Source organism: Sinocyclocheilus rhinocerous, unplaced genomic scaffold (assembly GCF_001515625.1).
Source record: "Sinocyclocheilus rhinocerous isolate Xijiao unplaced genomic scaffold, SAMN03320098_v1.1 scaffold1648, whole genome shotgun sequence".
NCBI classification, from domain to species: domain Eukaryota; kingdom Metazoa; phylum Chordata; class Actinopteri; order Cypriniformes; family Cyprinidae; genus Sinocyclocheilus; species Sinocyclocheilus rhinocerous.
In genome coordinates this window covers 89,738-103,440 of record NW_015647958.1, presented here as the reverse complement: position 1 = coordinate 103,440, position 13,703 = coordinate 89,738, and the positions used below count along the sequence as shown (strand labels likewise).

General features: G+C 35.3%; 1 protein-coding gene across 2 annotated transcripts in view; it reads left to right on the top strand.

The window, feature by feature from the left end:
* Positions 1–13,703, top strand: part of LOC107709448 (thrombospondin type-1 domain-containing protein 4-like) — a 19,231-nt gene that overhangs the window by 1,540 nt on the left and 3,988 nt on the right. Inside the window, exons 2-9 of one of the 2 annotated variants that reach the window (XM_016513925.1) lie at positions 854–921; positions 1,237–1,743; positions 3,900–4,083; positions 5,160–5,335; positions 5,732–5,843; positions 10,942–11,109; positions 11,585–11,714; positions 12,974–13,187. In XM_016513925.1, coding sequence (XP_016369411.1) covers positions 1,594–1,743; positions 3,900–4,083; positions 5,160–5,335; positions 5,732–5,843; positions 10,942–11,109; positions 11,585–11,714; positions 12,974–13,187 — 1,134 coding nt within the window. In that variant the 5' untranslated portion in view covers positions 854–921; positions 1,237–1,593. Of the gene's footprint in view, positions 1–853; positions 922–1,109; positions 1,744–3,899; positions 4,084–5,159; positions 5,336–5,731; positions 5,844–10,941; positions 11,110–11,584; positions 11,715–12,973; positions 13,188–13,703 lie in introns of those variants that run through there. The other variant, XM_016513923.1, reaches the window with a different exon arrangement.

The window sequence follows — 13,703 nt, the reverse complement described above, 5'->3', positions numbered from 1 at the left end:
CAGCGGAAACAAGATGCAACACAACGGAAACAAGCCACAACACAACTGAAACAAGCCACAACACAACAAAATTAGTCCTATGCATTGTGTTGTGGAGATTTCGTTGTGTTGTGCACTACTGGACCACCGTAGGGCTCACCATTGTTACCAAACTTAATATTTCAAGGTAAAAAAAAGAATATACACCATATTTAAAAGACCATATAAGTAATTATAAAGATGTACTTAAGTTCTACTTAAGTGGTTCAAAAAAGCACTCTAACGTTTAGCTATTTGCATTTAATATACACTACATATTCATATAATTACAAGGAACATGCATTTAGGTATTCCAAAACATTGCATTCAGTTTATACTTAAGTATATTGTTTCAGTTTATATTATTTCTATAGTATTCTTTTTTAAAGTATATGCTAAACTGTACTTCTTTTTCAAACAGATTCCCATAACACATCAGTGAGAAAAAGGTCACCATGACCTAAACCTTCGCATTCATCCTGGTTTTTGCAGGTTAAGTTTGAGTGATAGTCGCAATCGTGAAACGGCTCAGATTTGGATCAGGTTTCATGTTATTTTATCATTAAAAAAAAACAAAGATTTCATCTGAGACGACTGTCCCTTCATCTTCTTCTTGGTCTCTCAGTTTGAATGTGTTTGCAGTGAAGAAAAACTGTAAGACGCTTGCGTTATTGACCTGGAATAAAGAAACACAAAACCACTGCCACAAGAAACATTCCTTTGCATGTTTGTCCGAGCTCCAGTAGTTTATGTCCGTGAAAATATTTTCTGTGAACAAAATTGACCAAATGTTTCAGCACATGAGTTCTGAATGTTCGCTCTGTTTTTCCTTCAGGTCTGATGCCTTGATATTCTTCTTTCCTCTACCGCTTGACGAGGTGAAGATCATGTGACCTCCAGAAGGTGTGCAGGTCATAGAAAAACAAACACACACCATCTGGACACAACTGACATACACCCTCATTACTACAAAATTACACACCACAAGACAAACTCAAGTATGCAAAGAGAAGCCTGGGGACTGCAGTGCAGAATGGGCCTGTTTTACATTTGTTTTTCTGTTCTAGTGGGTTTTAGAGGCAGAGAGAGTTTTTTTTGCTCTAATTCTCTGATTTAGTTCTGGTTAGGTCGGAATAAGCCTCTCTGAGTGCTAGAAAGAAAGATAGAGAGACTGTGTCTGTCCATCAGAAAGTGATTGTAATTCTAAGCATTTTACAGCTTCTCTCACAGAGAGATTTCTTGGAAGGAATTCTTGCTGCTTATGAAAGAACAAAAAATGGGGTGAGTGGAAAGAGAAAAGAGAAAGTGAAAAAAGGAGAGAGAGGAGAGGAGGGAGATGTGTGCCAGTGTGTATATGACTCGCTGTCTGGGGGTGAGAGAGAGACACACACACACACACACACACACACACACTCACACGCGCACTTAAATACCAAAGAGAGAAACCCCCTTTCACTAAAACATTCTCTCACACAAACACACATCTCCATTCACAGACAGCACCACTGCTGTACTTCTTATTAGGACTGGACATACACACATATTTACACACATATTAACTGTCTTATTCTGCTCATGGCTTGTGGGATGCAACTGCCGACCTGGAGCGGACACCACTGGAGACTCATCCAGCATTTCCTCCAGATGACCCTCCTGCTCTCCCTCCTGTGCCCACCCACAGAGCCTGTTCCCTGGGACAACGGCTCCAGCAGCAGCCCTGGAGAGGTAAGAACCACAGACAAAGACAAACGATACCAGCTGGCAGAATTAGAATGCATACAAATGACTCTAGGCAAACCACGCTTAGCAATATTTTATAGCATGTTGTAGTGCTACTTAATTCGAATACATTAATACATTAGTACAAATATACATAAATAAGCAATATACTTGTAAAAATTCAAAAAATAAAAAGTATTCAATATCTGTAGTGTTAAGTTCCTATAAAGTTCTATATCTATATATATAGAAATATACATATATGACATGAAATATAAAATATACAAATGTCCAGGTATACTCTCAGAAAGTTTATTTCCAGACAGTATACATTACAGCATTTTAAAATAATTTTTAAAAGGTTTTTTTTTTAAGTTGAAAATGGTTGCAAATACAGTAACAAAGTGTAGAGTACTCATTATAAAACAAGAAATATATTGTACTGTAAAACTACAGTAAGAATGGAGTTCTGCAAAGAAGGTTGAGTATAAAAAAGTAAAAAATAAATAATAATAATAATAATATGTAGAAATCTGCATGTAGAAATCAAAATGTTGAGCTATTTTTTTTTTTAAATATCATCCATTATATGATGTTCCTGCAAAGTTACTTCAGATTACTCCTGTAAACATTATGTAGTGCATAGAAAAGCACCCCCCCACACACAAAAAAGGCAACATTTAAAAAAAAATTTTTAATTTAATTTTAAAAAAGGAAATACTATTTATTATGAGTTCATTCTTAATATTTCTTTAATTCTTACCCTATTGAGTCATAATTGTGAGAATGTCATGTGAGCAGATTACTCATTCTGAGTCTAGTGTAGTAAACACTGCAGGAAATATTGATGGCTCTTGTAAAAATCAGCTGGGGGATAAACCATTGCAAAACTAACCACTGTGAATGTATGTGTGTGGGGCTCTGAGGTCAGGTTTTGCCTACATTGTCAGGACCAAATGCCCCTACAGGAACAGTAAAACCCGAAATCACATACATTGTGGGGATCAGCCAAAGGTCCCCATGAGGAAACTGGCTTACTAAATAACCTATGAATAACATTGTAAAAAATGCAGAAATATTTATGTGAAGGTTAGGGGATAGAAAACATCATGAACTCAAAATAAAAACAAAAGAAGTCATTGGAAAGGCCCAACCATGATAGAAAAACAAACACGTTTATGTGTATGCGTGTGTGTGTGTGTGTGTGTGTGTGTGTGTGTGTTGGTGTTAGGAAGCGGAATTTTTCCAGTCTGTCTAGTATGATATTCTTAAAACTAAATCTGTTTCTTATTGTAAGTCTGACAAACCGAGAGACAAGGTGTGTGTGTGTTTTCATAGTCTTAATCAATCCCAGTTCTTAAAGATTTCTTTGAACTAACCATAGAAACAGTTGTTTACGGATTAAAATTTGCTTTCGATAGCTTGCGGTGTGAGTAAGTTTGAATCATGAAACAATCTGGCCCCTGTCTGACCATAAAGTATGTGTGTATGTGTGTGTGTGTTTCTCATTACAGTGTTATGCTAAGAGGGGGTGATGATGCTGTGAATGAGAAAGGCTTTAGGAAACGACTTACAATGAATTATTTCAATTATAGTAGCATTGTTTCCAAATCTGTGAATCTCAAACACAAACAATCTCTCTCCTCATCGATCAGTTCATGCCTTTCTTTCTGTATTTATCTGCATGTGTGGATAAATGTTGGCTTCAGTGTTTACACGTTCGTATGTACTGAGTGCTGATTTACATAAAATTTTAATGAAATATGAATCAGCGCATATGCACTAATGTGCTTTCAATCTCATTTTAATATAAATTATAAATGACTGAAAGCATTTTTTTTTAATACTGGCATATATACAGCTGAGTGTGGTTTGAGTGAAAGACAACAGTGTCCTATTGAAAAGCTACATGTGTTTGCTTTTTCTGATTAACTCTTGCCAGATAAGACAGCCAATGTTGATTAATTTTCTGAAATCGAATCATCTTAGCCATTCAATCTTGATTTTAATCTTTATATTAATAAGATCTCAAGCAAACACATCTGCCCAGATTTGAACTGGTGAAATCCCTGTTTTGGTCTTTGTGGTGAAAGAGTCATTACTCAGGATTGAATCTGCTCTGGAGGTAAAGTCGTGTGTGTGTTGTTGTTGTTATCCCGCAGGGCTGTGAGGGTTTCCAGGTGGATGTTTGTGGTGTGTGTGCAGGAGATGGGAGCACATGTGAGCTGTTCAGCGGGACACTCTTTCTTTCTGTGCTCTCCGTTGGCTACCACAAGATCCTGGACATCCCCTCTGGAGCTCAACGAATCAAAATACAGGAAACACAGAAGACCAGGAACTACTTGGGTAATTGAACTGAATTCCTGCTTGCTCCTAATTCTTATTCATTTACCTCAGGATCATTACCATGGCACATTCCGCAAATAGGGTACAATTTAGTGTCCCATTAAGCATTCAAGACAACACATGTTTTGTGTTTCGAGAACTCTGAGAAGTTTTGTTAATTTTAACACAAATTTTACTATTTTACCCCAGCTGTTCAAATTATCAAACAAATAATGTACACTACCTTTCAAAAGTTTGGGATCGGTATGATTTTTGATTCTTTTTGAAAAAAGTCTCTTATGCTCATCAATTTGTTTTTTTTCTAAACAAACAAACAAAAAACACTAAACTAAACGCAAAATAACCATTACTCCAGTCTTCAGTGTCACATGATCATTCAGAAATCATTTTAATATGCTGATTTAGGGCTCAAGAAACATGCCTTATTATAATCATTATTAATATAATGTCAAATACAGCTGCTTAATATTTTGTGGAAACCTTGATATGTATATTTTGTCAGGACTTTTTGATGAATGTAAAATTTAAAGAACTGCATTTATGTAAAATAGATCTTTTGTAAAAAAAAATGTCTTAGAAATTAAATGCATCCTTGCAGAGTAAAAGTATTAATTTATTTTTATTTTTTTAATTCCCAACCTCAATTTTTTGATCGGTAGTGTGCCTAATTGGAAATTGGAAGTTTGTCAATAATTAGAAATCACCATTTGGTTCCCGTTCAACTGAATTTAGACTAAATCTGTCATTTCTGTTAAACAAAAAATCTGAATATGTTTGTTGGTAGAAAAAAAAAATATATATAAAATGGAATAGAATAAACAGCTCCTAAAATATTTAGTTTCATCCTGAAGGTTAAGCACCTCCTATCTTTTTCCATTTTTAAAAGAAAGAAACAGGTAGTAGCTGGTTTTACTGTACATGGTTTCTAGCTGGTCCAAGCTGGTAGACCACTTTAGACTATTCCAGACAGCAGCTGGTGTGGCCTGGTTTTTCCAGAAGGGTTCATATGTGGTGTGGAACCACCAGGTGTCCTCCTTCCATCCATCATCTTTTTTCCCCCTATTTGTTTCTTCAAGCTCTCAGGACAGCGACTGGTGACTCAGTGATAAATGGTGACTGGGTGATCGACAGGCCAGGACAGTTCTACTCTGTGGGTACTCAGCTCACTTACAAACGACCCAACGAGATACGCAGCAGAGCGGGAGAATCCATCACTGCTCCTGGCCCAACCAATCAGGAGCTGCATCTCTTTGTGAGAGACCACTCCTACTGTATGATATCACAAAACTGCCCTGACTAAAGATACATATAGAAAGTGGTTTAGTGTGGCTGCACTTAATCTGAAAATATACTGTGTTAATATATGAAGGAAATTTCCGTATTAAATTTTTTTTTTACGTTTTACCCGTATTTTGAATTTAGCATTGCAATGTGTTGTGTTTTAGGGTTAAATGAAATGTCCATAACTTAACGTATAATATCCTGGCAGAAAACGACCAGTACCTTTTGTGTGTGTGTGTGTGTGTGTGTGTGTGTGTGTGATGTATTGTTTTAGAAAGTTAGGAGGTATATACAGTATTTTTATGATGACATGAGCTTATGATTACTAAGCCTGCAGATTTTCAGTTTTACACTCCATATTTTGCAGGTTATTTATCAGCAACCCAATCCAGCAGTGTATTATGAATACATTCTACCTAAAGACCCCATTACCGACAATCATTCAGATGCATATTCTTACTCTAGTGTACTACCTCTAGGTAAGTATTTTCAGTAAGTAATTTCGTCAACATTTTCTCACCCTAAAGTTCCAAACCTGTATGAGTTTCTTCTGCTGAACATTACAGTGTTATGCTAAGAGGGGGTGATGATGCTGTGAATGAGAAAGGCTTTAGGAAACGACTTACAATGAATTATTTCAATTATAGTAGCATTGTTTCCAAATCTGTGAATCTCAAACACAAACAATCTCTCTCCTCATCGATCAGTTCATGCCTTTCTTTCTGTATTTATCTGCATGTGTGGATAAATGTTGGCTTCAGTGTTTACACGTTCGTATGTACTGAGTGCTGATTTACATAAAATTTTAATGAAATATGAATCAGCGCATATGCACTAATGTGCTTTCAATCTCATTTTAATATAAATTATAAATGACTGAAAGCATTTTTTTTTAATACTGGCATATATACAGCTGAGTGTGGTTTGAGTGAAAGACAACAGTGTCCTATTGAAAAGCTACATGTGTTTGCTTTTTCTGATTAACTCTTGCCAGATAAGACAGCCAATGTTGATTAATTTTCTGAAATCGAATCATCTTAGCCATTCAGTCTTGATTTTAATCTTTATATTAATAAGATCTCAAGCAAACACATCTGCCCAGATTTGAACTGGTGAAATCCCTGTTTTGGTCTTTGTGGTGAAAGAGTCATTACTCAGGATTGAATCTGCTCTGGAGGTAAAGTCGTGTGTGTGTTGTTGTTGTTATCCCGCAGGGCTGTGAGGGTTTCCAGGTGGATGTTTGTGGTGTGTGTGCAGGAGATGGGAGCACATGTGAGCTGTTCAGCGGGACACTCTTTCTTTCTGTGCTCTCCGTTGGCTACCACAAGATCCTGGACATCCCCTCTGGAGCTCAACGAATCAAAATACAGGAAACACAGAAGACCAGGAACTACTTGGGTAATTGAACTGAATTCCTGCTTGCTCCTAATTCTTATTCATTTACCTCAGGATCATTACCATGGCACATTCCGCAAATAGGGTACAATTTAGTGTCCCATTAAGCATTCAAGACAACACATGTTTTGTGTTTCGAGAACTCTGAGAAGTTTTGTTAATTTTAACACAAATTTTACTATTTTACCCCAGCTGTTCAAATTATCAAACAAATAATGTACACTACCTTTCAAAAGTTTGGGATCGGTATGATTTTTGATTCTTTTTGAAAAAAGTCTCTTATGCTCATCAATTTGTTTTTTTTCTAAACAAACAAACAAAAAACACTAAACTAAACGCAAAATAACCATTACTCCAGTCTTCAGTGTCACATGATCATTCAGAAATCATTTTAATATGCTGATTTAGGGCTCAAGAAACATGCCTTATTATAATCATTATTAATATAATGTCAAATACAGCTGCTTAATATTTTGTGGAAACCTTGATATGTATATTTTGTCAGGACTTTTTGATGAATGTAAAATTTAAAGAACTGCATTTATGTAAAATAGATCTTTTGTAAAAAAAAATGTCTTAGAAATTAAATGCATCCTTGCAGAGTAAAAGTATTAATTTATTTTTATTTTTTTAATTCCCAACCTCAATTTTTTGATCGGTAGTGTGCCTAATTGGAAATTGGAAGTTTGTCAATAATTAGAAATCACCATTTGGTTCCCGTTCAACTGAATTTAGACTAAATCTGTCATTTCTGTTAAACAAAAAATCTGAATATGTTTGTTGGTAGAAAAAAAAAATATATATAAAATGGAATAGAATAAACAGCTCCTAAAATATTTAGTTTCATCCTGAAGGTTAAGCACCTCCTATCTTTTTCCATTTTTAAAAGAAAGAAACAGGTAGTAGCTGGTTTTACTGTACATGGTTTCTAGCTGGTCCAAGCTGGTAGACCACTTTAGACTATTCCAGACAGCAGCTGGTGTGGCCTGGTTTTTCCAGAAGGGTTCATATGTGGTGTGGAACCACCAGGTGTCCTCCTTCCATCCATCATCTTTTTTCCCCCTATTTGTTTCTTCAAGCTCTCAGGACAGCGACTGGTGACTCAGTGATAAATGGTGACTGGGTGATCGACAGGCCAGGACAGTTCTACTCTGTGGGTACTCAGCTCACTTACAAACGACCCAACGAGATACGCAGCAGAGCGGGAGAATCCATCACTGCTCCTGGCCCAACCAATCAGGAGCTGCATCTCTTTGTGAGAGACCACTCCTACTGTATGATATCACAAAACTGCCCTGACTAAAGATACATATAGAAAGTGGTTTAGTGTGGCTGCACTTAATCTGAAAATATACTGTGTTAATATATGAAGGAAATTTCCGTATTAAATTTTTTTTTTACGTTTTACCCGTATTTTGAATTTAGCATTGCAATGTGTTGTGTTTTAGGGTTAAATGAAATGTCCATAACTTAACGTATAATATCCTGGCAGAAAACGACCAGTACCTTTTGTGTGTGTGTGTGTGTGTGTGTGTGTGTGTGTGATGTATTGTTTTAGAAAGTTAGGAGGTATATACAGTATTTTTATGATGACATGATTAAGTTCGTATGAATACTAAGCCTGCAGATTTTCAGTTTTACACTCCATATTTTGCAGGTTATTTATCAGCAACCCAATCCAGCAGTGTATTATGAATACATTCTACCTAAAGACCCCATTACCGACAATCATTCAGATGGATATTCTTACTCTAGTGTACTACCTCTGGGTAAGTATTTTCAGTAAGTAATTTTGTCAACATTTTCTCACCCTAAAGTTCCAAACCTGTACGAGTTTCTTCTGCTGAACACAAAAGGAAGGTATTTTGAAGAATGTTCAGTTGATGGTAGCCATTGACTTCCATAGTATGGGAAACAAATACTATGGAAATCAGTGGGAAGCAGCAACTGTTGGCGTTCAAATGTTCAAAAGTTCTGAGTTGATTTTTTTTTTAATAGAAATTAATACTTTTATTCAGCAAGGTCACATTTAATTAATCAAAAGTGACAGTAAAGGCTATTACATTGTTGCATTGTTAAATCTATTTCAAATAAATTATTCTGTTCTTATGAACTTTCTATTCACCCATGAATTCTGAAAAAAAAATGTTTCACTGTTTCCACAAAATTCTTAAACTCTTTTCAACAGTGATAATAATCACAACAAAGCAAATAAATCCCACACACTATCAGTACTTGCAAAAGCATCAAAAAGGGATTTTATTATACGCAACTTTTCAGTTCCATAACCTTCATCAGGCATATACAAACAAACTCTTACAACACAATACAATTTAAAATCAGCACATGATAAAACACTAAAAGTTCTGAGTTGATTTTTTTTTTAATAGAAATTAATACTTTTATTCAGCAAGGTCACATTTAATTAATCAAAAGTGACAGTAAAGGCTATTACATTGTTGCATTGTTAAATCTATTTCAAATAAATTATTCTGTTCTTATGAACTTTCTATTCACCCATGAATTCTGAAAAAAAAATGTTTCACTGTTTCCACAAAATTCTTAAACTGTTTTCGACAGTGATAATAATCACAACAAAACCAAATAAATCCCACACACTATCTGTACTTGCAAAAGCATCAAAAAGGGATTTTATTATACGCAACTTTTCAGTCCCATAACCTTCATCAGGCATATACAAACAAACTCTTACAACACAATACAATTTAAAATCAGCACATGATAAAACACTATGATGCATAAACACATCATCACAAATTACAATCAGAAACGTAATTCATCTTTATAGAATTTCATTCATAGTAGATAGAAAACACAGAAAATGTAAATATCATAACTTTATAACATCACGTTGATCAATGACACTGATAATAAAAAATAAAAAATGTTGTGCCCCAAATCAGAATATTAGAATTATTTATGAAGGATATGGCTGCCGAAAATTCAGCTTTGCCACTACATGAATAAATTAAAATACATGAAAGTAGAAAACAGTTGTTTTAAATTGTAATAATATTTCACAATATTACAGTTTTACTGTATTTTTGATCAAATAAATGCAGCCTTTGTGAGAAAAAGAGACTTAAATATTAAAAAATCTTACAGGCTTCAAACTTTTGAACAGTTATGTATTACAAAGAGTATGAACAAAATTCCAAAAAAAATAACCAGAATATTGCATATTAATATGACTGTGTCCTTTCTGTTTAGCTAACTTCCACTTCGCCCTCCCATGACCCATTTCCCTCCATGTTGGGAAATGATTGAAACTGTTTTTTTTTAAATCAATACTTTCTAGATAATAGAGCAAATGTGTGTGCTATATTAAAATCATTTACCTTTTTATCTTGCACATGTTCTAAAATCTTAAAGGTGGGGTAAGTGATTTCTGGTAGCCAATGTTGACATTTCAAATCACCAACACAAACACACCCCTACCCCAAAAGTGCTCCGCCCCACACATACTTACGCAACCCAGGCAACGATTATGGCGGAATCTGCTGTATTATTATCTGCTGTATTAAACATATTATCTTACTTTTCGGACACACTTTGGGAGCTGACGCTTGAAACAGACAGTGGAGGAGGTTGGTGGAGGAGACACTCCAGGCTTATAGGGTGTGGAAATTAATGTGTCTTTATCATAGCTGAAGGGAACGACAATATGATTGCAGATGAACAAACAAGCGAACATGACACACGAGCATATTCAAGCAAAAGCCAGCATATATTAGTTCTGTAAAAAACAAAGCAAAACCAATGTTACTCACCTATCGAGAAGAAACAAAGCAACCTCGGCGTCCGATCGCAGGCCTTCCCGCTCCTTGAGTTCTCTTCAGTGCTGGAAAGCTGATCCGAAATTTACACGGGTCCTACTACTTGCCTTATCGTAAGCCTTCTTTTGTTCCGCAGACGTTTTCCTCTTTTGATTTTTATCCGCCATCTCTATCTTTCTGTCGCTCAGCTCGGCTAATGTCCATCCTGTGCACTGAGCGCTCTCTCCGCCGCATCATGAGTAGACACGCCCCTTACTGCTGATTGGCTACAAGTTTGTTTTGGTACTCGACCCGACTCAGTTTTCTAAAGCGTTTTTGAAAACATACATACCTCACCTTTAAGCAACTGTCCCTGATCTCTCTCTCTGTCTTTCTCATCCTACAGTAGAGAGTCATGGAATATTTCCTGATCCTGGCAATAGTGACAGTGAAAACTCATTAAGCAGCTCTCATCCTAACCAAGTTCCATTGGACCCTATAACCCCTGAACCAGTTCATCTGTACAGCTGGCTTGCCATTACAACAACACCCTGCAGTGCCACCTGTGGAACGGGTATAATTTAGTTGTTAGTCATTACATTATTTATACAAATCTTACATTAATGTGTGTTTGTGGTTATTTCTTCCTCTGGGTAAACTAAGCGGTCTGTTAAAAGATTCCTAGAATATCACAGAAGACAAAAATAGAAAAAAAATTGTTCGATTTTCAATATTTTTCGACCTGAGACATATAAACATTGTTGTGACTAATAAATGGTGTTCTGTATTATAAAATAGTGACACATAACATTCATGCATTCCAGGCCATTACAGAGGTTTCAAAATGTCCTCACTGTTTAAATTCTAAATCAAATCCAGAGTAACCATACTTTTGTGTCTGCAAATAAAACTAAAACAGATTGGTATTCTCCCAGCAGCAGACACTGTACTTGTAAGACATCACAATGACAATGTTATGTCTTCCTGTCTGTCTGTTTAATCTGTTTGTCTGATGTGTGTGTGTGTGTGTGTGTGTGTGTGTGTATTAGGCAGTCGTCAGGTTCTTTTTGGCTGTGTGGAAAGAGCCACTCAAACTACTGTACCAGGGGACCTCTGTAGCTTCACCAGTCATCCTGGCCCTCAGGTAGAAGAGTGTCAATCGCAGCCTTGCCCAGCCTTGTGAGTGAACGTACACAATCTTTTCCAGCAGACACTAAACTCTAAAAACACCTAGAAAAACAAACAAACCAGTACTTGAGTTAGTTCAAGAGGGACCGAGTACAGGAAAAAAAGGTAGAAGTTTTCTTTAAGTTTATTTTATTGTGCTGGTATGTTAACTTCAGTTAAGGTCAAGTATATCAATGTACTAGTATTATACTTGTAAGTGTATTTTTTTTTCTCAATAGGCCTATTTCTTGGGTCTAAATTCAGCCACATTTTAGTGTATATAGTTTTTTTGTGTGTTGCAACTATACTGTGAATTACAGTATGCTACAAGTGAACATAAAGTGTTGTCAATAAACTACTTGTTTAATAGTTTTGATACTGCAAGTGAACTTCACATCATACTTGTAGTTAGCTATTTTTATTAAATTCAGGTTCAAATTCCATCCATGTACATTTTACTCTTTTTTACTCTAGCTATTCTACCCCCAAAACTGACTTGTTACTGTAAATTTGAACGTGTAATTTATAAGATAATGCAAATGCTTGAGTACCATAATGAAAAAGAACTACACTTAAGTATTCTTTTAAAAGTGGTACTTATTTCAGAAATCAAACACTTTAAAAGAAAATAGTAAGTGTGAACTCGATGTAAGTGCAATTAAATGAAAATGTATTATTGTTAAAAAATCTTTTAAATGCAATCAGGTGAACTTTTTCCGGACAACTCTTTGAAATATAGTTATACAGTACTGCAAAATGTACTAATAAGCATTTATGATAAACTAAAATATACTTGAATGCCATTTTTATTTAAATTTTTATGTCATGTATGTAAAACATTTTGTATTTTTTGATGATGGAGTAGCATTTAAATAGATTAACTTTAAATTTAATATCAAATAACACTACAGTTAAATTATAAGTACCTTACATGCACTTTTAAAACTTGCCGTTATTACAAAGTGCACTTGTCTGTATAAGCCCAGTATAATTCTGTATAACTCTACATTAAAAATACATTGAAAGTATGCTCTCTTTTTAATTTTTAGTTTACAATTTTGCTAATAGAACACTTGAATAAACATTTTGTAAGGGTAGATTTGAACACAACACATGACAAGCAGACGTACATGCCTGCACATCTTAAAACATCTAAAAACTGTCCATGTGGTTCATTTCCAAATGGTGCAAATAAGAAGCACATGCGACTGAAACCAAGCTGTGTGTGTGTGTGTGTGTGTGTGTGTGTGTGTGTGTTTGTGTTTGTGTAGCTGGGATGTTGGGGAGTGGTCTGAGTGCACTAAGACCTGTGGTCCAGGGTTTCAGTATCGTCAGGTGATTTGCCAGCAGGCACAAGGACACCATGGCAATAGCACGGTCATTGTGGCGACCAGCCTCTGCGATAACACAGAAATGCCAGAGACGACCACCGTGTGCCAGCTCAAGATCTGCAGTGAGTGGCAGATCCGCTCAGAGTGGACAGAGGTTTGTGAATGTGTCTGAGTGTGTAGGGGACATTGGGGTAAGATGGAATTAATATTCATAATTATTTTTCATGACATCTTGATCACCTGAAATAAATAGAAACCATCCGTAACAATATATATATAATCTTAATCACAGACTGAAAAGATAGACATGAAGAGTGTTTTTGTATACAGTGAGCTTCATCAAAAAATTTATTCATTTCATTGCATTGGATAAAGTTAAATATGGCTTAAGTGAAATATTTCTTGGGGTCACTTTATGATATGATTATGACTTTATGAATTGTTCAGTTTCCTAAATATTCGTAAATACAGATGGTGGCTCATCTTACCTCACTCTCTCCTTAATAAATAGAATCCATCCGTAACAATAGTATAAGTAATAAATATAAAATTAGTACAAATAATACTAAATAACGCTATAAGAACAAATCATTCTTTATTCTTTACAAAAACAAACAAACAAACTAACAAAATTAACAATATACTATATATATATATATATATATATATT